Source organism: Trachemys scripta, chromosome 9 (assembly GCF_013100865.1).
Source record: "Trachemys scripta elegans isolate TJP31775 chromosome 9, CAS_Tse_1.0, whole genome shotgun sequence".
Classification (NCBI taxonomy): Eukaryota; Metazoa; Chordata; order Testudines; family Emydidae; genus Trachemys; species Trachemys scripta.
The window spans coordinates 53,804,686-53,827,770 of record NC_048306.1 but is presented as its reverse complement, the minus strand read 5'-3'; the positions used below and the strand labels follow the sequence as shown (position 1 = coordinate 53,827,770).

General features: G+C 50.5%; 1 protein-coding gene across 2 annotated transcripts in view; it reads right to left on the bottom strand.

The window, feature by feature from the left end:
* Window positions 1–9,339: 9,339 nt before the first annotated feature.
* Window positions 9,340–23,085, bottom strand: part of IGF2BP2 (insulin like growth factor 2 mRNA binding protein 2) — a 98,780-nt gene continuing 85,034 nt past the window's right edge. For both annotated transcript variants that reach the window (XM_034782429.1, XM_034782430.1), the window contains 4 exons: window positions 15,977–16,051; window positions 14,436–14,567; window positions 13,352–13,465; window positions 9,340–10,760 (listed from right to left, as the gene is read on the bottom strand). In XM_034782429.1, the coding sequence (XP_034638320.1) occupies window positions 10,665–10,760; window positions 13,352–13,465; window positions 14,436–14,567; window positions 15,977–16,051 (417 nt within the window). In that variant the 3' untranslated portion in view covers window positions 9,340–10,664. The remainder of the gene's footprint in view (window positions 10,761–13,351; window positions 13,466–14,435; window positions 14,568–15,976; window positions 16,052–23,085) is intronic.

Below are 23,085 nucleotides of genomic sequence, written 5' to 3'. Positions count from 1 at the left end.
CAGCCCAAATTGTCCCTCGTGTGCACATGGCCCAGAGAGGTTTAGTTAAGGTGAGACACTCAAATTGGGAGGAACCCTGGTCTCCTAACTCCCAATCCCACAATTTACCCACAAGACCATCTTCATAAGCAGCTTATGTTAATGCTTATGTAAGTGGAGATGACACTCACCATAATAGGCAGATGTTACTAGAGGAGGGAAACAAAAGATCATTGCATGGCAGTGATTTCTATTCAGTTAAGTTTAACATGAGAGAAGGTGAACTCTGCCCTCTAGAGGAGGGATGTCAAACATACTGTCTGCCAGCTGCATCTAGCCCATATAGTTTCATCTAGCTTGCAGACTTCACCTGAATCTTCTGGCTTGTCTTCATGACATCATAGCCCGCATTACAGGTGTGTGGTTTGTAGAGTGCATCAAAGTGTTTCACTCTAACTCACCTGTAGACTCTGTTAGTGTGCACTGATGCAGTCCTGTTTCAAACAGGACTACATCAGTGTGCACTAAAGAACATTGAGTGCATGCCAGCAGGGCCCACCTGGAGAAGTTGGAGCACAACACGCTGGTGCATTCCATACCCTACATAGTCCACATGGGGCAGTGTAGACAAGCCCTTAATGTCATTATTAGGACAACGGTGGTCGACGCGGTTATTTGCTCCAAAGTTGTTGATCTGGTTCAAGTTAAGAGATGCCAGGTTTCTGGGAGCAGCAGTAGTCACTAAAATCTAAAATAAATGTAAGTAATTACCAACAGAGAAATTAACACCAAAATAGCCTTTGTAGAGTGTGGCCTGCATCAAGTGGCAAGGTGTCCAATCAGGCCGGACATACACAATGAGTTTGACACCCCTGCACTACAGTCAAGTTATGATTTTGAAATGATAATCTTCAAAACAAAGTGTAGTACAGGACAGAATCAACTCAAATGCTGAAGAAATGCCACCATTAAATAGCCTCCAAAGGAAACTTTCTCTTTTAGTTTTACCTTAGAATTTGAAATTTATCTTCCGGGCTGCTCTGGGAGGTCTCAGATGTGTAGTGGGAGGGGAACACAGTTCCTGATATTTAATTGTTCACCCATTCAAGTTCTTACGTCTTCCAAATGAATATTTTGAACACACCAACCAGTGTTGAAATGTTAGTGGCAAGGTGGTGGTGGTCTTTCCACTCATCTGCACCTGTCTGTAGCAAAAAAATCGAGGCTTTGATTTCTCTGATTATGTCAAAGGGTGCTGAGGGAGATCTACCTAGGGGATCACATCAGATTAGTGCTGCATATGAACATAAAACCTAACTCACTTCACATTTTTTCCCTGCAGAGTTACATTTGTGCAGTTTCCACTTTAAGGCTTTCACTCCAGTAGGCTCACAGTGATTAGCTGAGATCAATAGCCAGCCCCCACTACCCCTTTTGAGGAAGCAATATTGAAAGTTTTTCACATAAAAGTTGGATCTACAGTGGGGCTTGAGCCAAGCTGGAGACAGTCACGCATGTGCAGCATGATTGGGATTCCTTTGCAAGCCAGTATTTGCAGGCAAAATGACGAGCAACTGCCACACCATAACATGCTGTGGCCATTCAACCTGAGCAGCACCTGCATAGTGGGAGTTTACTCCTGCCCATGGCAGCTTTTTGAAGAATGTGGTGTGCATGTTCGTTGCTCTTTCCCTGGGTCTTGCCAGGGCTTCTTTTGCATGTGTTGTCTTTGCTTTCAGGGTACTTGAGCAGCTAATTCCTTTTGATTTCAATGGAAGTAGGGCCTAAATAACTTTTGAGGAGCTGGGCCTGGTTTAAGATCTATTTCAAAAGCCAAGTGCAGACTCAAATTGTTCTGAAGCTTGCTATGCCTCATAAGCAAGGCCACAATGTTAGCACAGGGATATTTAGTATATTTCAGGGCAGGGGTGTGGGGAAAAATGATTAGTTATGGAGAGGTCACCAAATGTAGTTTTCATGACATCTGCATACACAAGTATATAGTGGGGGCATTAGAGTGAGCCCTGCACCATGGGGCCTGGCTCCCCATTTCGGGCACTGTTGCCCAGAGTGTCAGCACCTCTCAGCCTTGGCTCATCTGCGCCTCCCTCTCCATCTACAGTGGGGCAGATGGGCCAAACCTGTGTGGCATTGTGACCTACCGCAAGGAGTCATAACGCCACTTGGATGAATCCAATGTCTTTTTACAGCCACTTCCAAGATTTCAGACTTTATTCAACTGCATGATTTCTGTGAGATCTGATAAAATTCTAGCCCCAGCAGGGCCCTGGGTGCAAGTTTGGGATCATGTGGTCCAATGATTACTCAGGTAAAGCTTCCCATAGCAGTAATATTCTAAAACCTGTAGGTGCTGTGAGATTTTCTTGAAAATTGTTGTTCCCTAACAGTAGGGTTACCATATCTAATAAATAAAAAAAGAGGACCCTCCATGGGCCCTGGCCCTGCCCATTTCCCCACCCTAGCCCCGCCCCTTCCCCATCCTAACTCCGCCCCCTCCTCCCTCCCACTCCCAGCCAGGGGGAAAGGGCTGCCCCAGGGCTACTGGCTTCAGGGTTTGCCGGGCAGCCCCCAGACCCTGCGCCCCCGGCCGGCGCTTCCCCAGCGCAGCTGGAGCCCGGGAGGGGAAGCGCCCAGCTGGGGGCGCAGGGTCTGGAGGCTGCCCAGCAAACCGTGAAGCCAGTAGCGCTCGGGCTTTGGGCAGCCCCTATGCCTCCGGACCCTGCGCCCCCAGCCGGGCACTTCCCCTCCCGGGCTCCCGCGGCGCAGGGTCCGGAGGCCCGGGGGGCTGCCCGAAGCTGGTAGCGCTCGGGCAGCCCGGCTCTTAAACAGAGCCGAAGAGGAGCAGAGCCTCCAGCCGCGGCGGCTCTGCTCCTCCCTGACTCTTTGGCTCTGCTTAAGAGCCGGGCTGCCCGAGTGCTACTGGCTTCAGGCAGCCCCCCGGGCCTCCGGACCCTGCGCCGCCGGAGCCCGGGAGGGGAAGTGCCCGGCTGGGGACGCTGGGTCCGGAGGCACGGGGGCTGCCCGAAGCCGGTAGCTCTCCAGCAGCCCGGCTCTTAAACAGAGCCGAAGAGTCGGGGAGGAGCAGAGCTGCCATTTTCCTGGACATGTTCAGCTTTTTGGCAATTCCCCCCCGGACAGGGGTTTGACTGCCAAAAAGCCGGACATGTCCGGGAAAAAGAGAACTTATGGTAACCCTAAGCCTTACAGAGATGGGCTAGAGCTGGGACTTATTGACATGTGACACTTTACTGCTCCAACTCCTGTGTGGACACTCCTGGCTCAGAAAGTGGGATATGCTACTTTGGACAAAAGAACTCTGACTGGTCCAGGGGATGTTCTCTCTGTGTAACTGTACCAGTAAATTTCTCCCTGTACCCATGAGCTTTGTGAGAAGAACAGCCAGTGAGATGAATAGGTCAGTTCCCACCTCTGCACTATTGTATGGCTGTATTCATCTCCAGCCTGTGGTTATTTGTGTGGGGATGTTAGTGAGTTGATACCTCTCAGAGCCTCATACTGTGGAGGTTTGTGCAAAGCCTGTTCCCACTTGCTGCCTCTAGCTTGTAATTGTTCTCAGAGACCACCTCACCCCATGAATCTTAGATGCTGCCATTGTCTTCCCTCTCTGGACGATATAATCCTAATTCTTTAATCAGCCCAAAACACTGGTGTGGCCACAGCCTCCTGCTCATAGTGAAGACTGACAGAGGGAAGCTATGCTGCTATCCCATAAGAATGGCAGTACTGGGTCAGACCAAAGATCCATCTAGCCCAGTATCATGTCTACTGACAGTGGCCAATGCCAGGTGCCCCAGAGGGAGTGAACCTAACAGGCAATGATCAAGTGATCTCTCTCCTGCCATCCATCTCCATCCTCTGACAAACAGAGGCTAAGGACACCATTCCTTACCCATCCTGTCTAATAGCCATTAATGGACTTAACTACCATGAATTTATCCAGTTCTCTTTTAACTCTGTTATAGTCCTAGCCTTCACAACCTCCTCAGGTAAGGAGTTCCACAAGTTGACTGTGCACTGCGTGAAGAACTTCCTTGTATTTGTTTTAAACCTGCTGTCTATTAATTTCATTTGGTGACCCCTAGTTCTTGTATTATGGGAATAAGTAAGTAACTTTTCCTTATCCACTTTATCTACATCACTCATGATTTTATATACCTTTATCATATCCCCCTTAGTCTCCTCTTTTCCAAGCTGAAGAGTCCTAGCCTCTTTAATCTCTCCTCATATGGGACCCGTTCCAAACCCCTAATCATTTTAGTTGCCCTTTTCTGAACCTTTTCTAGTGCCAGTAGATCTTTTTTGAGATGAGGAGACCACATCTATACGCAGTATTCGAGATGTACCATCGATTTATATAAGGGCAATAATATATTCTCAGTCTTATTCTCTATCCCCTTTTTAATGATTCCTAACATCCTGTTTGATCGCCTCTGCACACTGGGTGGACATCTTCAGAGAACTATCCACGATGACTCCAAGATCTTTTTCCTGACTTGTTGTAGCTAAATTAACCCCCATCATATTGTATGTATAGTTGGGGTTATTTTTTCCAATGTGCATTACTTTACGTTTATCCACATTACATTTCATTTGCCATTTTGTTGCCCAATCACTTAGTTTTGTGAGATCTTTTTGAAGTTCTTCACAGTCTGCTTTGGTCTTAACTATCTTGAGCAGTTTAGTATCATCTGTAAACTTTGCCACCTCACTGTTTACCCTTTTCTCCAGATCATTTATGAATAAGTTGAATAGGATTGGTCCGAGGACTGACCCTTGGGGAACACCACTAGTTACCCCTCTCCATTCTGAGAATTTACCATTAATTCCTACCCTTTGTTCCTGGTCTTTTAACCAGTTTTCAATCCATGAAAGGACCTTCCCTTTTATCCCATGACAGCTTAATTTACATAAGAGCCTTTGGTGAGGGACCTTGTCAAAGGCTTTCTGGAAATCTAAGTACACTATGTCCACTGGATCCCCCTTGTCCACATGTTTGTTGACCCCTTCAAAGAACTCTAATAGATTAGTAAAACACGATTTCCCTTTACAGAAACCATGTTGACTATTGCTCAACAGTTTGTTTTCCTATGTGTCCTGACAATTTTATTCTTAACTATTGTTTCAACTAATTTGCCTGGTACCGACGTTAGACTTACCGGTCTGTAATTGCTGGGATCACCTCTAGAGCCCTTTTTAAATATTGGCATTACATTAGCTAACTTCCAGTCATCGGGTACAGAAGCTGATTTAAAGGACAGGTTACAAACCTTAGTTAATAGTTCTGCATCTTCACATTTGAGTTCTTTCAGAACTCTTGGGTGAATGTCATCTGGTCCCGGTGACTTGTTAACGTTAAGTTTATCAATTAATTCCAAAACCACCTCTCGTGACACTTCAATCCATGACAGTTCCTCAGATTTGTCACCTACAAAAGCCGGCTCAGGTTTGGGAATCTCCTTAACATCCTCAGCCATGAAGACTGAAGCAAAGAATCCATTTAGTTTCTCCGCAATGACTTTATCATCTTTAAGCGCTGCTTTTGTATCTTTATCATCAAGGGGCCCCACTGGTTGTTTAGCAGGCTTCCTGCTTCTGATGTACCTAAAAAACATTTTATTACCTTTGGAGTTTTTGGCTAGCTGTTCTTCAAACTCCTCTTTGGCTTTTCTTATTACATTCTTGCACTTAATTTGGCAGTGTTTATGCTCCTTTCTATTTGCCTCACTAGGATTTGACTTCCACTTTTTAAAGGAAGTCTTTATCTCTCACTGCTTCTTTAACATGGTTGTTAAGCTACGGTGGCTCTTTTTTAGTTGCATTCAATCTCCGGAAAGCTGCTGCGTGCTGTTGCCACCTGAAATGTCAGCCTTGATTCAAACCAGGCCAAGAAAGGCCCAGGATCTCTGGAAACCGAGATGGCTGCTTTGTGGGAGGGGAAGAGAGCCTTGCTGCTGGTGGAAGAGTTTAACTTTGCCATGAGTTGCTCTTCTCTACATTGGAGCCTGGGCTGCTGGTTTATTTGTGTCTCATCCCTCTTCTTTTCTGAGCCCATTTCCTCCTCAGCTAGAGAAAAAATGAAAGGAAGAGCAGTGCATTATCTGTCACAGGGAGGATACTTGTATATGTATTGCCCCTCAGTGGTCCAGCAAGGGCACCCACTCAGGTTTCTGGCTCCCTTGGCTCTCACCTCTCCTGGGTGGAGATAGACCTCGCTGCTCCCTTCTGACTGGGGTACTTCCAGGCTGTACAGTTCCCTGGTCAGCAGCTGCCAGGCCTCAGCCTGTTTGTTGCGGGTATTTTAAGTATGTCGTAGGCAGGGCGGGGCTTCTTTGACGTTTTGTTTATTGCCCACGACATGTATGTGACTTTTACTAAAAAACACCCAGATAAAAACCTTACTCTTACTGCTTGTCATTATGACGAGGGCAGGTCACAGCCCAAGCTGCTTGGGCACTGCCTCCCCACTGGTGGCCGGGGGCTAGCACAGGTGCAGCGGATGCAGGCTGGTGGCAGACACAGCTGTCCAGGAGTTGCTTATATCTTGAGGCCACTAGGCTGTGTGAAAGAGTCTCGGCTGCCCTGGTTTTGGTCAGACACACACCTCGATGCCATTGCTGTCTGGCTCAACCGCAGTAAGTTTTGAATGCTGCAGCAGCTCGCTTCCAAACTGTCTGGGAATGGGTGCAGCTTCAGGGGCCAGAACACCAGCAGGCGCCTGAAAGAAGAGAATGGCAGGGGCGGAGGACAGAAATGAACAAAGTGAGGGAGGGGAGATGGGGGGCACCCTGGTATGAGGGGGCAGGGGAGAGGGATGGGGGGCATACAGAGCCCCCTGGCAGGGGGGGGGGGAGGAGAGGGTTTAGACTGGGCTGGGCATGGGTGGAGAATGGGGGACCCTGGGATGGGGGAAATGGAACTGGGGTGCACAGAACTAAGCCTTGGCAGAGACAGGTGTCTACAGGTCAGTGATTACTGTCTGTCCCTCGTGCAGTACCGGGGCAGCAGAGAGTGGTGCTGGGATGTTGGGTGATCCTGTATCATCAGGCAGCGGTGCCTAGGTGACTGTCTGGGTGATAGGGATCTGTGCTAAGGTGATCTTAGGTGGGAGGCTGGCAGGTACCAGGAGCGTGAGGACCAGTGCCTCGATTCCAGCAATCTGTGCCCGGGGGAAGGAGAGCGCAGTGCCAGGGACCTGGGCCTTCTAGCCAGCGACCGAGGTTGCGGGACCAGTGTCCTAGGCTGGTGTCTGGCATGGCATTTGCGATGCTGGCAGGCCTACCAGGTTTTTGGCTGCTTGGACTGTCTGGGGCGATGAAGATCCCCATAGGAGCTGGAATCCTCCACCACTCCCAGGAGTTGGAGGAGGATCCCTGGCTGGACCAGGGGGGTCTGTCTGTAGCAGTATTTCCCTATATCTCTGGGGCAGGCATGTGGCCTGAACCAGGTCCTTTGCCTAGCACCCCCCTTCCCCTCGGGTGGAGCCAGGGAACCCTTTCCTTTAGTTGCTTCTTGGGCACAGGCGAGGGGAAACAGTGCTGGCAGGATGCCGGTGCCGGCAGGGCACTGATGCCGAGGTGCTAGGAGAGGAGTTCTGGTGGGAGGGCTTGGAGGTTGCGCTGTGCACGGTGTCGATCAGGAGGGCTTTCAAGCACATGTCCCTCTCCTTTTGGGATGAAATTTTTTTTAAATCTGCACTTGTCCTTTTATATGGGATTCCCCCAAGCTCTTCAAACAGCTGCTGTGGTGGGCCTGTTGCATGAGGAACAGGCCTTGATGCCCTGCTCCAGGGTGAAGCCCCAGCTGGGACTCTTACCACTAAACTTACAATTAAATTGGCTCACTAAGGATCTAAGAACTATATACAAAGGGAATAACAATTGGCTGTTAAGAACTGCTAATGCTTTTGGGATGCAAGACAAAGAGCGCTGACTGTCACAGGTGTAGGGCTGGTGGTGCCTAATATACTGCTGCATGGCCTATCAGAGGGTGCCCCAGCTGACTCCACAGCTACTGCTAAGGCAAAAATCTCCAACTGCACGTGGGTGTGCACACCCCTAGAATGGAAGTGACATGAGCAAGCACTTGAAGAAAAATGAGGGGTTCAGGGTGCAGAGGGGGCTCTGGGGTGGGGATGAGGAGTTTGAACTACAGGAGGAGACTCAGGGCTGGGGCCAAGGGGTTCAAAGTGCAGGAGGGGATTAAGAGCTGGAGCAGGGGATTGGGTGTGGACTCTGGCTAGGGGGTGTGAGCTCTGGGGCCAGGGATGATGGTTAGGGGGTGCGGGAGGAAGCTCAGGGCTGGGGGGTTCAGAGTGTTTGTGTGTGGGGGGGCTCAGGGCTGGGGATAAGCGGTTTGGGGCAGGGTGTGGGAGGTGCAGGCTCTGGTGTGGGGCTGGGGATCTTGGGGTGCAAGAGGGGGTTCAGAGTGCAGGATGGAGTTTGGGTGCTGGAGTGGGCTGGGGAGCGGATGCAGGCTCCAGCTGGACGGTGCTTACCTTTGGCAGCTCCAGGAAGCGGCCAGCATGTCTGGCTCCTAGGCAGGAGCAGGGGGCTCTGTGCGCTCCCCCTACAGCGCCCATTGGCTGCAGTTTCTGGCTAATGGGAGCTGAGGAGCCAGCGCTCCAGGCGGGGGCAGCACATGGAGCCCCTGTGATTGCCCCTGCGAGCCAGGCATGCCAGGAGCTGAGCGGTGCTAGGGCAGGCTGCCTGCCTACCTTACTCCCTGATGGTCTAATTGCTTTGGGGCAGCCACCAATTTCTCCCACTCTTATATCCCCTCTGAGTAATGTTGCCATGTCCCCTCTTTTGGGGCTATTCACTGCCTTACATAGCTCCTGGTGGACCCAATGGTGGTCTGGCCGTGGCTCTAGGGCACCACTAGGGCCTTTTATAGCCCACCCACTACCCACCCTTCAGCCAAGCTTGCAGCCCTAGTCAATTCCATGACATTAAATGAAAATAAATACCAAGATGAGGCTCTTGTTAGCTGGATATATTTCTTTTTTTCACAGAACACTGTTTGCAGTAGAGGAAACTGGCATTGCAGTCTGTTGGTACAATGGTATGTTCACGTAAACCAGTACATGGTCATCCTTTAGCGTAGAAAACTCTAATGGCGTGTGCCCTATCAAAACTCAGGAGTTCTACTTCAATCCTTTCTCTCTCGGGTTGTCTTTTTGTCAGTTTGTTTCTAAGAACATTTTCAAGGTTTCTCCAAAGGAAAGGCCATCGGCTCTCAGCTAGCAGAAAGATAATACAGAGCTGTCGTTGCACACGCGGGACGGCACCTTCTCCCGCTGGGCAGCTGACTTGGTCTAGATTTTTTTCCAACTCATTTTTATTAAAAAAATAAAAAAATGCTCCAACTATCAGTTTTACAAGGCATACAAAATCTCTAAAAGGGAAACACGAGGGCAAGGTGCTGAGGTACGAAAACACCTGAGGTAGTTTTTTGTTTTTTTTTTTTCCCTCTTCTTTAAAAAGAAAAAAAAAAATTGCAATTTCCATGCCCTGGGCCAACAACATCTTGTAAGTTATTTGTCTCCCCTCCCCCCATTTAAAAAAGGAAAAGAAAGAAAGAAAAGCCCCTTCCCCCATCCTGATGCAGTGTCCTCCCCCCACAGGGGCTGAAGCTTCTGCGTGGCTGGGGGCACTGAGGTTTCTTGTTTTTCTTTCTTTCTTTTTTTGCAAAAATGCTAGTACAAGTACCATGGTGGCTGGGTTGGGTGATAATCAAAGTGGAAGTTGTGGCTGGGTGTTTCTTGTGTTTGTTTTCGGTGGTGTGTTACTTAGAGCACAGCTGATGTGGTGGTGGAGAGAGAGAGAGAGAGAAAGTGAGAGGGAGGGAATAGGACAGGATGCAAAAACCAGTGTGGAATCTGTGAAGCAAAGAGAAACAGGTATGTGAGCTGGACAGAGATATATAGAGAGATTCCTCTTCTAAGAGACGGTATCCCTTGTGTTGGCACAGACAGACAATCCAAACGCTGCTCTTCCTAAAACCTTTACGGAAATTGCCACTTTTTACCCTCTTTTAATTTTGCTGCTGGCAGTATCTTCAGTCTATTGTATATTAGATATCCAAGTGGACTCGTTTCTTTCCTTAGAGGTCTAAAAAAAGCCTGCTTTTTCGTAAAACAAAAAGCCCCAAAAAACAAGTAAAAAATAAAAAATTATTTTTTTTTTCAAAAAAGAAAAATCGGTTAGTTTCGTTACAGATATATTAATTCTAAAATATATTAATGCTGCGAGTGCCACCTCATGCACTGCAGCCCATGCACTGTAAAAATCTTCTCATCTAGTATGTGCACACGTGCACAAAGAGTGGGTCCTAAAGAGCTGTCAGTGGGTTGTTTGCCCCATCTCCGCCTATGTTAGTCCAACTAAAGGGATAGCGTCGTGCTAGTAAATAGAGGAACATGGAGGCTGTGGCCTGGAAGAGTCTGCAGAGCCCCTGCTGTGTGGCATCGTCAGTGTGAGTGGGTTGGAACCCTCCCCCTCCCCACTGTGAGTTCTCTGCACAGCCCAGCCGTGGGCAGACGTTTATGCCTCAGGAGGGTCTTTGGTTGGCTCCCCGATCTGGCGCTCTGGCAGGTGTTGGAAGGGCTACATTCATCGGTTGTTGCTGGCTGGTGTGTCGGAGCCTCACTTGCTGCGCTGTAGGGAAGGAGCTCCCTGAACATGTTTCTGCTCCTGCTGCTTCACCTGCTGTACGATTTCCCTGATCTTGCGCTGTGCAGTCTGCAGGCAAAGCGAGAGAGAGAGAAACAGCTGCAGAGATGGGCCAGGCGGGGTGGGACCCAGTGGCCCAGTGCACCGCCCCCACCTGGTGCAGAGAGAGTCAGGCCTGGGGTTGTGTTGGGGCACACACAGCGAGTTTGCAAACAGCCTTAGCCTGCAATGCTGCCCAGGGCGTGGGGTTTTCAATTGTGCTCAGTGCTGGGCTAGCTGGGGCTGAATTTCCATTCCTCAGTGCCCTGGCTCAGCTGTATGAAGCAAAGCCTTGTGTGCTGGTCATGCCGTCACTTCCACACTGTGACGGTGGTGCCTGCCCCTCACACTGCCTACCCATGCTCTGTATGTCATGGCTCTTGCAATGATAAAGCCTGGCATGGCCTCGCCTACAGCAGAGCATGGTCCTACTGGGCCTAGCGCATCAGCCACTGCACAGCTGCTAAAGCCTGACTCCCTATGACCCCATAATTTGAAATTCCTGTGGGTAACCCCAGAACTTGACAGTACTGCAGTCAGCCATCTTGTGTGTCCAGCCACCACTAGCTGAAAACCAAATGCCACAGAGCTAGGACTAATCTTAGCGCTGAAGGGCAAGGCCGTGCAGCTGCATGTTTGTGGTTTGCTAATCAGAATGGGAGGAAAGGGCAGAGAGTCAATGCACCATGAGAACGGGAGGCATGTTTGGAGAATTGACCTTGGTTAGGTGCCCCTGACACACATGTTTTATTGTTGTTATGACTGGAAATACTAGAAATGTTTTGATGATGAGAAATAATGAATAGTTTGCTGAAATTAGGGGTTACTATGGTGACCTACCAGGAGTCACCATGGGTTATGTGCTTTGTTTAAGTTAGCTATAAAAGTTTAAGCAAAAGGATACATTTTGAAGCAGCCTGAGGAACTTTCCTTTGGGCAAGGAGCTGGCACCTAAGTTCCCCAGCAGCTGGGTGGAAGGAGGGCACCCGAAAGGCTGGTAGCTGATTCCTGAAAACCATTCCAGACTTTGGGTAAATATAGATGTTTGGGATGCGCTAACGCTGCTGCTACACTACAGTATATGTGCGTATGTATGTGTGCTTAAGAGTTAATAAAAAGTAGTTTTAGGTAAAAGCTCTCTTGTTTGTACCAATCATTTATCAGATGGAGGAGCTGTATCCCCACTGATTTATTCCTGACACCACCTAGAGAGAAGCAGTTAAGTTACCACTGCAAGGAGTTCTGAAAACCCTGTGTAATAAATACCCGCCCTCTTCTATCCTGGGTTGTCCTGTGATGTGTGGCCAGGTGAGCAGGACTAAGGAGATGCTCTATTTAGCCTTTAGGAAAGACTCTAATGGCTGCCATTAGCCTAGAGACAGTCAATACAGGCTGGATGCTGCCTGTGGTGATGACCGGGCAGGTTCTCTCCCCCTTTGCTCTTGCAGCACAAAGAGGCTGGGCAGCGGCAGGCACTTGTGTGCACTCATCAGGCCCCTTATGTTTGAAAATCTCGGTCTTAGTCCATAGTTTATAACCAACAAAATCATATACCAGCACGTTCCACCCTTGTCAGCTCGGGCACGCTCACTGTTGTGCTACGGAACAGGCTCTCGCCAACCATGGGGCTGGAACATTCTAGAACAGTGGTTCTCAAACTATTGTACTGGTGACCCCTTTCACATAGCAAGCCTCTGAGTGCAACCCCCCTTATAAATTAAAAACACTTGTTTATATATTTAACACCATTATAAATGCTGGAGGCAAAGCGGGGTTTGGGGTGGAGGCTGACAGCTCACGACCCCCCCTATAATAACCTCATGACCCCATGAGGGGTCCTGACCCCCAGTTTGAGAACCCGTTCTAGAAAGATCCGGGAAATAACCACCCATAGCCCTGAGCTCTCCAGGTAGACAGATACAGACACAGATCTGTATCAAACTAACACTGACAGAATGGCTCCAGTCAGCGGTTTGACCTGTAAGACCCCAGCCGTCACCTGGGGATGGTGTGAGGGGTAGACTTCTTTTTTGGGGGGGGGGGAGAGGGAGGAAGGAAATTAAATGCAAAATCCTACCCAGATGCAATGTGACTGAGGCAAATTTAAGCAAACTAATGGTCAGGCAACAGAAAGGTTCAGGTGATTACAACTCTGACCTCTTTGCTCATGGGTTAGGTTGTGAAATGTGTGTACACTGATATCCACAGTGGGACTGATCCAGTTTGCCTTGACATCAGTGCCCAAGTTTCTATTGACTCCAATGGGAACAGGGTGAGAGCTGATGTGTGCAATGTGGGAAAGTTAACAGTATTAGAATGGTAACAATCATTTACAAATCAACTGCTTCAGTATCACATGAACAGAGCTGGTTACACATATAGGAAATCAAGTGACTCTGATGTGTGGTACGTACACTTTAAATCTAGGGACAACATACCCAAATGCATGTACTGAAATGGTTTTGTACTTATGGGAAACCAGGCCTCACACCCTTGTATCAGAACCAAGAAGGCAGGATTTGTATAGATAATACAGATTTTGTCCCGGATGTGAAGGAGCGGACAGCTTTCCCTTCTGCCACAAAATACTTTGGAAATTGAAAAATATTCATGCCCTATACCTGACTGGCAAAGAAATGCCCAATGATTTTAACGACAACTTCCTCATTCTCATCAGGAGTTTGGTCACGGGGGACAATGACTTCTGCACTGGTTAAGTTCTGCAGTTCATTCACCTGTAGCAAGAGAAGTTTTAACAACAGTCTGTGTGCATTGTTAACCACTCCAGCTACTGCACCTACCCCCAAGCCAATCCTGGGTTTTCCTCAAAGCCCAGCCAGCAGCAGGACAGCCAGCAGGGGTGTTCTGCTCCTCCTGTGTGTCTGTTCCAGCGGGCTACTTGGGGTGTGGAAGAGATGGGCTAGGGCTGTGGTCAATGGATCCAGCACTCTATGGATCCTGGACGGGCTGCACCATGCGGACAGACTGGAAGCTCTCTGTCTCCCTCCTTAGCACCTCTACGCAAAGCATGTTTACTGGGGCTTTGTTCACTGGAGACTGGACTCTAGACTGTTACCCATAGGCAGAGTCCAACCAGCCGACTGGAGGGATCTCTCCCCTCTTCCCACACGCCTTTGTGCCTTGCTGGGCTTCTCAGATCAGCAGCGGTACGAGCTCAGCTCTGCTTACCCAGTTGTACCAGTGCCCAGCGCCCAGCAATTCCAATACCCTCCCCCTAAGGAATCAGGCCATCCCCAAAAGTGGCTGAAGGATGGGTAGCTAATGGCTCTGCAGTGCCTCCAGCTGGCCAATAAGTACAGGGAAGGACTCAGTGAGACACAGTTTTGGCTCAGGCATCAGCAGGACTGGCGCCAGAGGGGGTGATGCCAATCCAACCCAGCAGAGACTCTCCTGCCAGGCTGCTGGTGCAGTTCACTGGGAAAGACCCAATAGCACAGGACCGCAGGCCATGTCTGCTGCGGGATCAGAGCTGTTTGTATTACTGAAGGCCCTGAAGTGACCCCAGCTGCTTTGCTGGGTGTGTGTGCAGGGGCATCCTGTCCCATGTGATTTTCTCTCCAGCTTGGGCGGCTATAAAAGAGCTACAGAACAATCAGCAAACAAAGCCAAAGGAATTTCAGCTCCACAACTCCCCCGTCTCCTGGGTCTGGCTGGGGCAGACCGCCGTGCTGCTGGCTGACGTACCGTTTTGCCACCTTTGCCTATCACGCGTCCAGCTGCAGAGGAAGGCACCTTGATGTGGGCTTCAAGCTTTACTTCTTCTTTGGGATTAAAGAAGTTTTCTTCCTTCAGTTTGCCAAATATCCGGCCCTGGGCCTGGAGAGGAAGAAGATCCCATGGTGAATTCCAGGCTCAAGCTCTGTATTTCTGTGCACATGGGGCAGGGAAGGGAGAACTGGACTGGGCCACAGCGAGGGAGAAGAGCAGTCTATGGGCTAAACCACCGGACTGGGAGGCAAGGTGAGTTCTTGGCTCCCTCAGCCCCCCTGGGGCGCCAAGGCCAGAGTTCAGAGGTGACCCGCACACAGCAGCTCCCAGTTAAGCATCTTGCTGAAGTGGCCAGATTTTCAAATGCTCTTAGTGTCCAGTGACTCTGGATCAGACCCCTATCCTGGGTACTGAGCACACTGGGACATCTGGCCCTTCGCCTTCTGGAGCTTGGCTCCCTGCCTGCACAATGGGAACACCACCACTCCCTGGGGCTGCCTTGTCTGTGCGGCATCTCGCGCTCCGGGGCTCCGTCCGGGCAGCACTTCACGCGCTGGAGCCCTGCGCTCCTGAAATCCTACATGGCCAGTTCTGTACCACGGGCCCAGAGGGCATCGTGAAGGCCAGAGGAGGATACTGGGATCCCGAGGCAGGACTGTTGGCAGTCTCCTTCTGGTAAGTGCAGAATGGAAGTGGGGGATCGAGGCAGCGTTGCCCCCTGCTGATAGCCCCACTGCCTTGTGCCATATGCAAATGTTACTAGCCCAGTAGGTCTGTAGCTCTTGTGAGTGCAGAGGATACAGCTCTGGGGTGTGCTCTGCCCCTGTTCCTTTCAAGGAGATGTTGACACAGAAGCATAGTGACGACATGACACCCATGAACATGGTTAACTGTCTGAGGGTTGATGCTTTTGCAGTGACACTCAGCTGCTCTGGAATTGTAGGGGAAGCCCGAGACTGCAGGCTGAACCCCAATCTGTCCCTATAATGCTGAGCTTTGGCTGCCTGCTGGGCAGCAGCGCCCTCTCCTGGCTGTAAAAGGGTCATGTAGCCCCCCTTCTGGATGGCCGTCTGCAGGCAGGGCGCCTCCACCCCAGGCCGGGAGCACATCTGGGCAGTTAGCTCTCTTCATGCATGGAGCCTGCATGGACGGGACAGAGCAGGCTGCCTCATTAGCAAAGCCAGGCAAGGCATTGTGCCCGTGGCACCCTGCCAGCCCTCCTCTCCTCCCACTCCTCTGGGGCACAAACAGCCTCTTGGATAGGTATGAGGACGCGCAGCAGCAGAGCCCCCAAACAGCACGGCTCTCCCACTGGCAAGCGGGAGATGTGATCCCTTCGCACAGGATCAGGCCAGTCAGTCTGCTCTCTCCCCTCCCTGCTAACCCGGAGTCCTCAGAGCTACTCTTTAAAGCATGTGTTTGCTCTGGCTTCTCCAGGGCTGAGCATCAGGGGGCTTCGAACGTGTACAGTGTCACAGAACCCCTGCTTCGCTCCGCCCTACCCGCTTCCCACTGACCTTAAACTGGGCTTCCGGGGGCCCGGTGATGATCACCATCCTCTCGCTGGCATCTGGACCCTCTGCTGGTGCGATCTACGAGCCACAGAGAGGCATGTGATTAGCAGCAACATGAGCCTGGCACTCTCTCCCCAGGCCCCCCGCACCTGACCCTGGGTCTGCCCCCCCATTGGAGCACTCAGACTTAGCGTGTCATGGGGAGCTCAGCCAGATCTCGGGCAGGCGTCAGAGCATTCAGGGTATTTCATGTTCTTTAATGGATGCAGAGTGGAATTTGCTCGGTCTACAAAAAGCCTGATTTCACACTAGAGTAGTTCAGCACTGGAGCTGGCTGGGAAACGAGGATTTTCCCCAGGAAAAGTTTAGACAAAAATGAATTCCCGCTCCTTTTCATTGGCATTTCCCTTTGAATTTCTGAGGGTTTTCAGCAAAAGGGGACATTGCTTGCAAACATTTCTGTTTTGCTGACAGGCCCATTCAGCTGGCTTGACAAACTCTGCCGAGATCTGAGCATTTGGATGCTGTGCAGAAGGGCTTGCAGACATGCCCAGCTTGCTAGATCTCTGCCTGCATGTTGCTGAAAAAATAACACAGGCTCTTAACATGCAATTGGCTGCGCTGGACTGGGCCCAGCCCTGTGCCGAGTCCTGCACAAACAGGGAGGAGTGCGGTCACAGTGCCCCTGATGACAGAGGCACCTGGAGGCTTGAGGGGGTCAGCTGCAAAGTGTGATAGCAGATGCTAGCGGGCAGCATGCCTTTATCTAGACCCCACCGACTTCAGGGGAGCAGCACTGAGGGTCTGTTCTCTGGAAATGGGATCAGACAGGCCCAACACGAGAGTCCAGCAGGAATTTGCCATGGTACTCACACTGCCTTCACATGGGAAGAGTTAAACACTGATTCATGCCTGGAGATTAGCGTTACGTTCACCCTGACTCAGGAATGACACACCGGCTGACCCATGTTGCGGTGGCCTGGAACCCAGCCCCCAAGTGGTTGTATGTCTGTCTGCATCACTGAGTCACTGCCCATGAGTATCGGCTGCTCCCTACGGCAAGCTGCCTTCCTTGGACCCAGCCACATTCCCCTGAGGGGGTGGTGTGTGTGGGAAGGGGGCACTGTTGTGGGGAGATATTCGGTCTTCGCGTGTCAAAAGCCATGTGAACAGACGTGACTCAGCAGCCGGGGGCTCAGCCTGCCCCTTGCTATGGGCTCCCCCAAAACCCAAGGGGAGGAGCTGTGTCCCCGGTTACAGTGGAATGGGAGCTGCCGATGGTGTCTATGTTCAGTATACACTGGCTCAGTCCAGAGAAGGGAGTGTTCGTTTTTCCTAGGGGAATGTACGAAGAGAAGCAGGTCACCGCTGTCTTCACTGCACAGGTCAGTCTGGTGATTGGCACCTGGGTCTGAGCACCTGGGTGAGCCCAGCCTGGGTGTGGGCACCCCCACGGCAAAGCTCTCCCCCAGCACTCTGTCCCTCTCCTCCTGTATTCCCCGCATCAGCCAGGAGTGACGCTGGAGGAGGGGTAAGCTGAACAAATGGAACCTTATTAAATCCTGTGCACTGTGTGTGGCGTCCAGCCCAGCTCCCTGCACTGCCTGGCTTGCTAGTGTCCCCTCAGTTACAGTCCCTCCAGGGAGCATGGACCCAATGACTCCGGTCCCACTGGTCATGGTCCATTTTCCTAATTTTACCGACATTGTGATACAGCCTGACACCCAGCTCTGGCCCCAGGTCCCTCGGCCAGAAGCTCCTAGCATAGAGCAAGCTGGGCTTGTCTTTACCCAGACTCAGCTGGTCACAGGCTCTGGAACACACTTTGGTCTCCTCAGCAGGCAACTGCACCAGAAGCGACCTAGCTCTGTCTTCCTGTCACCTCTCTCCAAGCCCAGCAAACTGTCTTTGGAGTCTCCTCCGTCCCTGAAGGGTCGGCCTCTGCATGGTTCTGTCCCTCCATTCAGGGAGGATCTCTGTATCGCTGTGGGGTCTCTCTGGGTGCCATGTCTGCTGGCTCCCAAGTGTCTCCTCTTCCTTCAGTCACTAGTCCCTCCTGCGCAGTCACCTTGTGTGATCTGTGTGCCACTCCACCCCTTACCCCTCCTTGCTAGCACCCGCTTTCTCTGCTTCTTGGCCATCTCCTCTCACAGCACCTCCATTCTTCTGGCTGCAACAGATCTCTTTACTTGTAGCAGAGTTTTGGTCCTTCACCCCACTATTTCCTTGGTCTGGACTGTTTGGAACCCCTGTGCACCAAAAATACTAACAAAGAAGAAGAGGAGGAGGAGGAGGAAGAGGAAACAGCCTTGTGTAACAGTCTCTTAGCTGTTTTCATGGCTGATTCCACCTTTCTATTACTCTGGGGTATGCTGCATCTGAATAGCGCTGCTTTTCCTTGAAGGTAAATACGTCTGCTCCCACCTTTTCCCACGGGTAGGCTGGCAGCTCACATGGAACAGAGTCTCCTTCTGCTGGTGGCTATCACGTGACAGGCAAATGTCACATCCTTCTATCCATGGGCAGAGTTGTGTATCCATTCACAGCTAGTAAATACACTCTCAAGCCGGGCTCAGACAGCTGTCAATGCCCAGGCGTGAGGTGTGTATTTTTTGCCTGACATCCATCCTTACTGTGGCAAGGACAACAGTTCTCTGTCCTCAAAACATGATTCTGACCTACACTCTCAGTTCATCTTTCATTTGAAAATTTGGTTCTGCTCCTACCAGAAGTTGGCTTTCGTCTTCTGGCCTCCCTGGTTGGATGTCTTTTTCTGCAGCCTCTTTGGGAGACAGCTCTCCTGCCTGGTAGTACTTCAGGGCGGGGGCATCCATTATCGTTTGTTTCAGTGCGTCCAATGCTTGCTGTTGGGGACCTGCCCAGTCCCACTCAATATCCTGCCTCAGGAGCTGTTGTATGGGTTCCACCACTGCAGCCAGAACTTGGACAGAACATTTTGTCATTCCTACAAACCGTTGTAGCCCTTTCCCACCCACTGGAGCATGCCTTGGGCTTGTTGGGATCTGCTTTCAGTGCCCTTGCTGTGAGCTGATGTCCAGCGTATGGCACCTCATGCTGTTTGAGTGGCTTCTTTTCTGAGTTGAATTTTATGTTTTTGTCCCAGCATCATTGTAGAAAAGCCTGTTGTTTTCTGTCATTCTCTTGTTCAGTTTCTGTATCGTTGCTCTCTTCACCTACAATGAGGATATCTGCAATTATGTTCACCCCAGGCAGTCCTTCCAGCACTTGGGTGAGTCTTCTCTGGAACACATCTGGTGCTGGGCTTATGCCCATGCAAAGGTTGTCAGCCAGTTTATTTGCCAAAACCCATTCCTTACATCAGAGACCATAAAGATTCGCCTTTGGAGAGTTCTAGCAAGATGGCATCAATGGTGGGCAGTGGATAGTGTCATCTTTTCAATCGCTGGTTCAGTGGCTTTGGGTCTATCCAGATGTGTAATTTGCCTGATGGCTTCTGTACACCTCCATGCTGCTTACCAAGGCTATGCTGGCCTCTGCATGTGCTATGATACCCCTACTCTGCGGACTGTTGAGCTCCTTGTGTCCTGGATTACACAGTGCTACCAGAGCTGTCCTTCGTGCTAAGCGCATAGGTTCCATAGTGGGGTCTATTTCCAGGAACAGCTTTCCTGCTAGGCCCCCGTTGCCCTGGAAAACATCCCCATATGCTTTTGCCATTGCCTCCATCATCCATGGGACTCCCCCTTTTTCTTCTTGCTCTGCAGCTGTGAAATTCTGACGCTGCCCTCGGTCACATCCAGGGCTTGTACAGCTGTATGCCCCAAGAGGGGTCTGTGGTGCTTGCCATCTGCCACCACAAACTTCAGCTGGCCCCGGCTGTTGTTTTCCAGGCTTGTTACTATGAGGTGACATATTTTTCTATGGGCTGCATTGTGTTCTCATTATTATTACATTTTAGATTGCACCTGCTCTTTCTAATGGGTGTGTGAGTCCAATTCACCCTGAGGAATCACATGCCAGGAGGCCCCACTCTTCAGCTGAAATTGCACAAGGTGTTTCCTTGTTAACATTGCTGCATGCACGAAGGTTGGTACTGTCTCTTCCTGCTTTCCTGTCCCACCAGCCTGAGCCCAATATGCCCATCTTGTACAAGTCTGACTATCTTTGGGGACCTTGGTCTGCTTTGCCCACACTGGTTCAGTTTGTCTTGTTCCTTGCAGTGCTATCCTAGCGCAGAGCCCATCTCTACCTGCTCATGCCGTCTCTCTTGGTAAATTCATCTCATGGAGCCCTGGCCACCTGCTCGCCTTTGCTGTTGTCTCATTGTACGTACTTCTGGGGCTGTTGTGCCTCCTAGGGCTGTCTCTTGCAGCTTCCATTGCACGTCCCATGTGTAAGCATCTGTCAAGTCTGAGATCGCATTCTTGGAGCAGCCGTTCCCGCAGGCGGGATCCCAGGTGCTGCATTGTCCTGTCCTGAATCAGGGAGTCTGACAAGTCCCCAGAATCACATGTGGCAGCCAGTGTGCGTAAAGCAGTAGCATAGGGGTCCATCCCCTTCCCTTAGGATGGATCTCTAGTCACTCTGCAGTTCTGCATTGGGGAACAATAGGTCGCTGCTGTCAGGCTTGAGGCCATGGTGAGCTTCAGAGTGGTGCCGATCTCTCTGCTCTGTTCCCTAGTACGGTAAAGTAGCAGTTTCATTTTCCTGCTGTGGTCATCCTCCTGCTTGGCCAGGTCTGTGCACAGCTCAGCTCCTCCTTCCCCCGGGTCCATCGCTGAGCTAGGTTTGTGTCTGCACAATCTAGGACTGGGGGTGTCGGACCGAGTGCCACGGCTCACGCTGCCAGCTGCTGTGCTGGAGAGAACTCACCGCTCCGGTGTTGCCACCGTGTTTCATTTGCAAAGAGTGAGGTTGGAGGCGGGTAAGCTGAACCCTTTATTAAACCTTGTGCACTGCTCTGTCCACGTGATCCCGTTGCTTCCAGCCCAGCTCCCCGCACTGGTGTCCCGTCACTAATAGTCCCTCCAGGGAATATGGGTGCTCTGACTCCAGTGTGCCTGGAGACACTCCCCATGGGTCTTCGTGCGGAGACTCTAGGATTAATTCCCAGGCAATTGTGATGAATGCAGACGAACTTGTCTGTTCCTTTTTTTGGGGGGGGGGGACAGAAAGGGGGGATTGTGGGAAGGGATTGGAGGCCTATCAGCACTTGAGTGATTTAGCCTGTGTCCTCACTACAAAGCGGGAAGGTTCCAGCCTGAGCTAAAGTGGAGACTGGGCCCTACCTAACCCCTGGGTCAGCTAGCCTGGACTTAAAGCACCTCCAGACCCAGGGCAGAGGTTACTGTGTGTGGTAGGGAGCCTGATTTAACTGTGCAGTGACGACAGACCTCAAGTACTAAACTGGTGCTCATCACTCTCTAGATAGCTGCCATGCATATTCCACGCCACCCCATGCAGCACTGCACAGTGGGCAGAGAACACTGCTCTGAGAGCATGGATGGGGGTGCTCCACAGGTCACCCCCCCAACGTAGGGTTCAGTAGGAGCATGGGAAGTGGATGGAAAGCAACTAAGAACATAAGAATGGCCATACTGGGTCAAACCAATGGTCCATTTAGCCCAGTATCCTGTCTTCTGACTGGCCAATGCCAGGTGACCCAGAGGGAATGAACAGAACAGGTAATCATCAAGTGATCCATCCTGTCGCCCATTCCCAGCTTCTGGCAAACAGAGGCTAGGGACAGCATCCCTGCCCATCCTGGCTAATAGCCATTGATGGACCTATCCTCCATGAACTTATCTAGTTCTTTTTTGAACCCTGTCATGCTCATGGCCTTCACAACATCCTCTGGCAAAGAGTTCCATAGGTTGACTGTGATTTGTGTGAAGAAATACTTCTTTTTGTTTGTTTTAAACCTGCTACCTATTAATTTCATTTGGTGGCCCCTAGTTCTTGTGTTATGAGAAGGAGTAAATAACACTTCCTTATTTACTTTCTTCACACCAGTCATGATTTTATAGCCCTCTATCATATTCCCTCTTAGTCATCTCTTTTCCAAGCTGAAAAGTCACAGTCTTATTAATTGCTTCTCATATGGAAGCCGTTCCATACCCCTAATAATTTTTGTTGCCTTTTTGTGTACCTTTTCCAATTCCAACATATCTTTTCTGAGATAAGAAAAACTAAGAAAAAAAGGGATGGAGAGATGTCCTCCAAAAGTAGGGAGTAGGGGTGCTGTGCTGCCCCCCCATTTTATTTGCGGGGGTGTCCTGCCGGCTCTTCCATGGGTGCACTTTCACCATGAAAAATGTACTGGGTTGTACCCTATCCTTCTGCTGCAGCCTTGTGACAGGCAAAAATAAATGATTCCTGGTGAGCAAGTGGAGGAGTCCTTCACATCAGGAAAGGGGACTCCCTGTCTCCCGTTACAGTGATTCAACCACGGTAAGCTATTTTATCTTCCAAGTGACCCTGCTTTTTCTAAAGGATCTGAGGGGGGCTTGACCTGTGAGTCAGAGCTCTAGAGCGGTCTTGGGCTGTGTCGAGCATTAAATATCCCTGTCCATTCAGCTTTCCTGATGGTTTTATAACTGTGCACTAGAAAGCACATGGGGGCTATTCCATTAGAGAAGTATTTGTGTTCGCAGCCTTCTTGTTCAACCAGAAACACACTCTGCACACAGGACGCCACTCTGAGGGGTTCACACTGGCGTGCTTTTCCCCAAAGCTCCTTAGCTCCCGGACACTGGTCAGATTGAACTCTGGTTTCTCCCCAAGCGGCTCCAGTAAAACAAGGACTGGATCGATGGGGAAGGAAGCGGCACTGAAGAGACAGGCGTCAATGGTAGCATGTGTGTGTCACCCCTGGTGTGGGTTAGTATGTCTAGTGGTTAGAATAGGACTGGGAAGCAGGAGATCCTGGCCTCATCACCAGTGGCCTTACTCAAATCACTTCAAACTTCTGGCCAACAATTTAAAACGGGGGAAATCAAATTAGGCAGCTAGGTCCATACTGTCAGAGTGGCTCAGTACCTGCAGCTCCTGTCACCTTCAGTGGGGACTGGCTGAAAATGAAGCCATTCTGACAAATGTCTCATTTTGAAGCGGTCAGGTTTGAATACTGC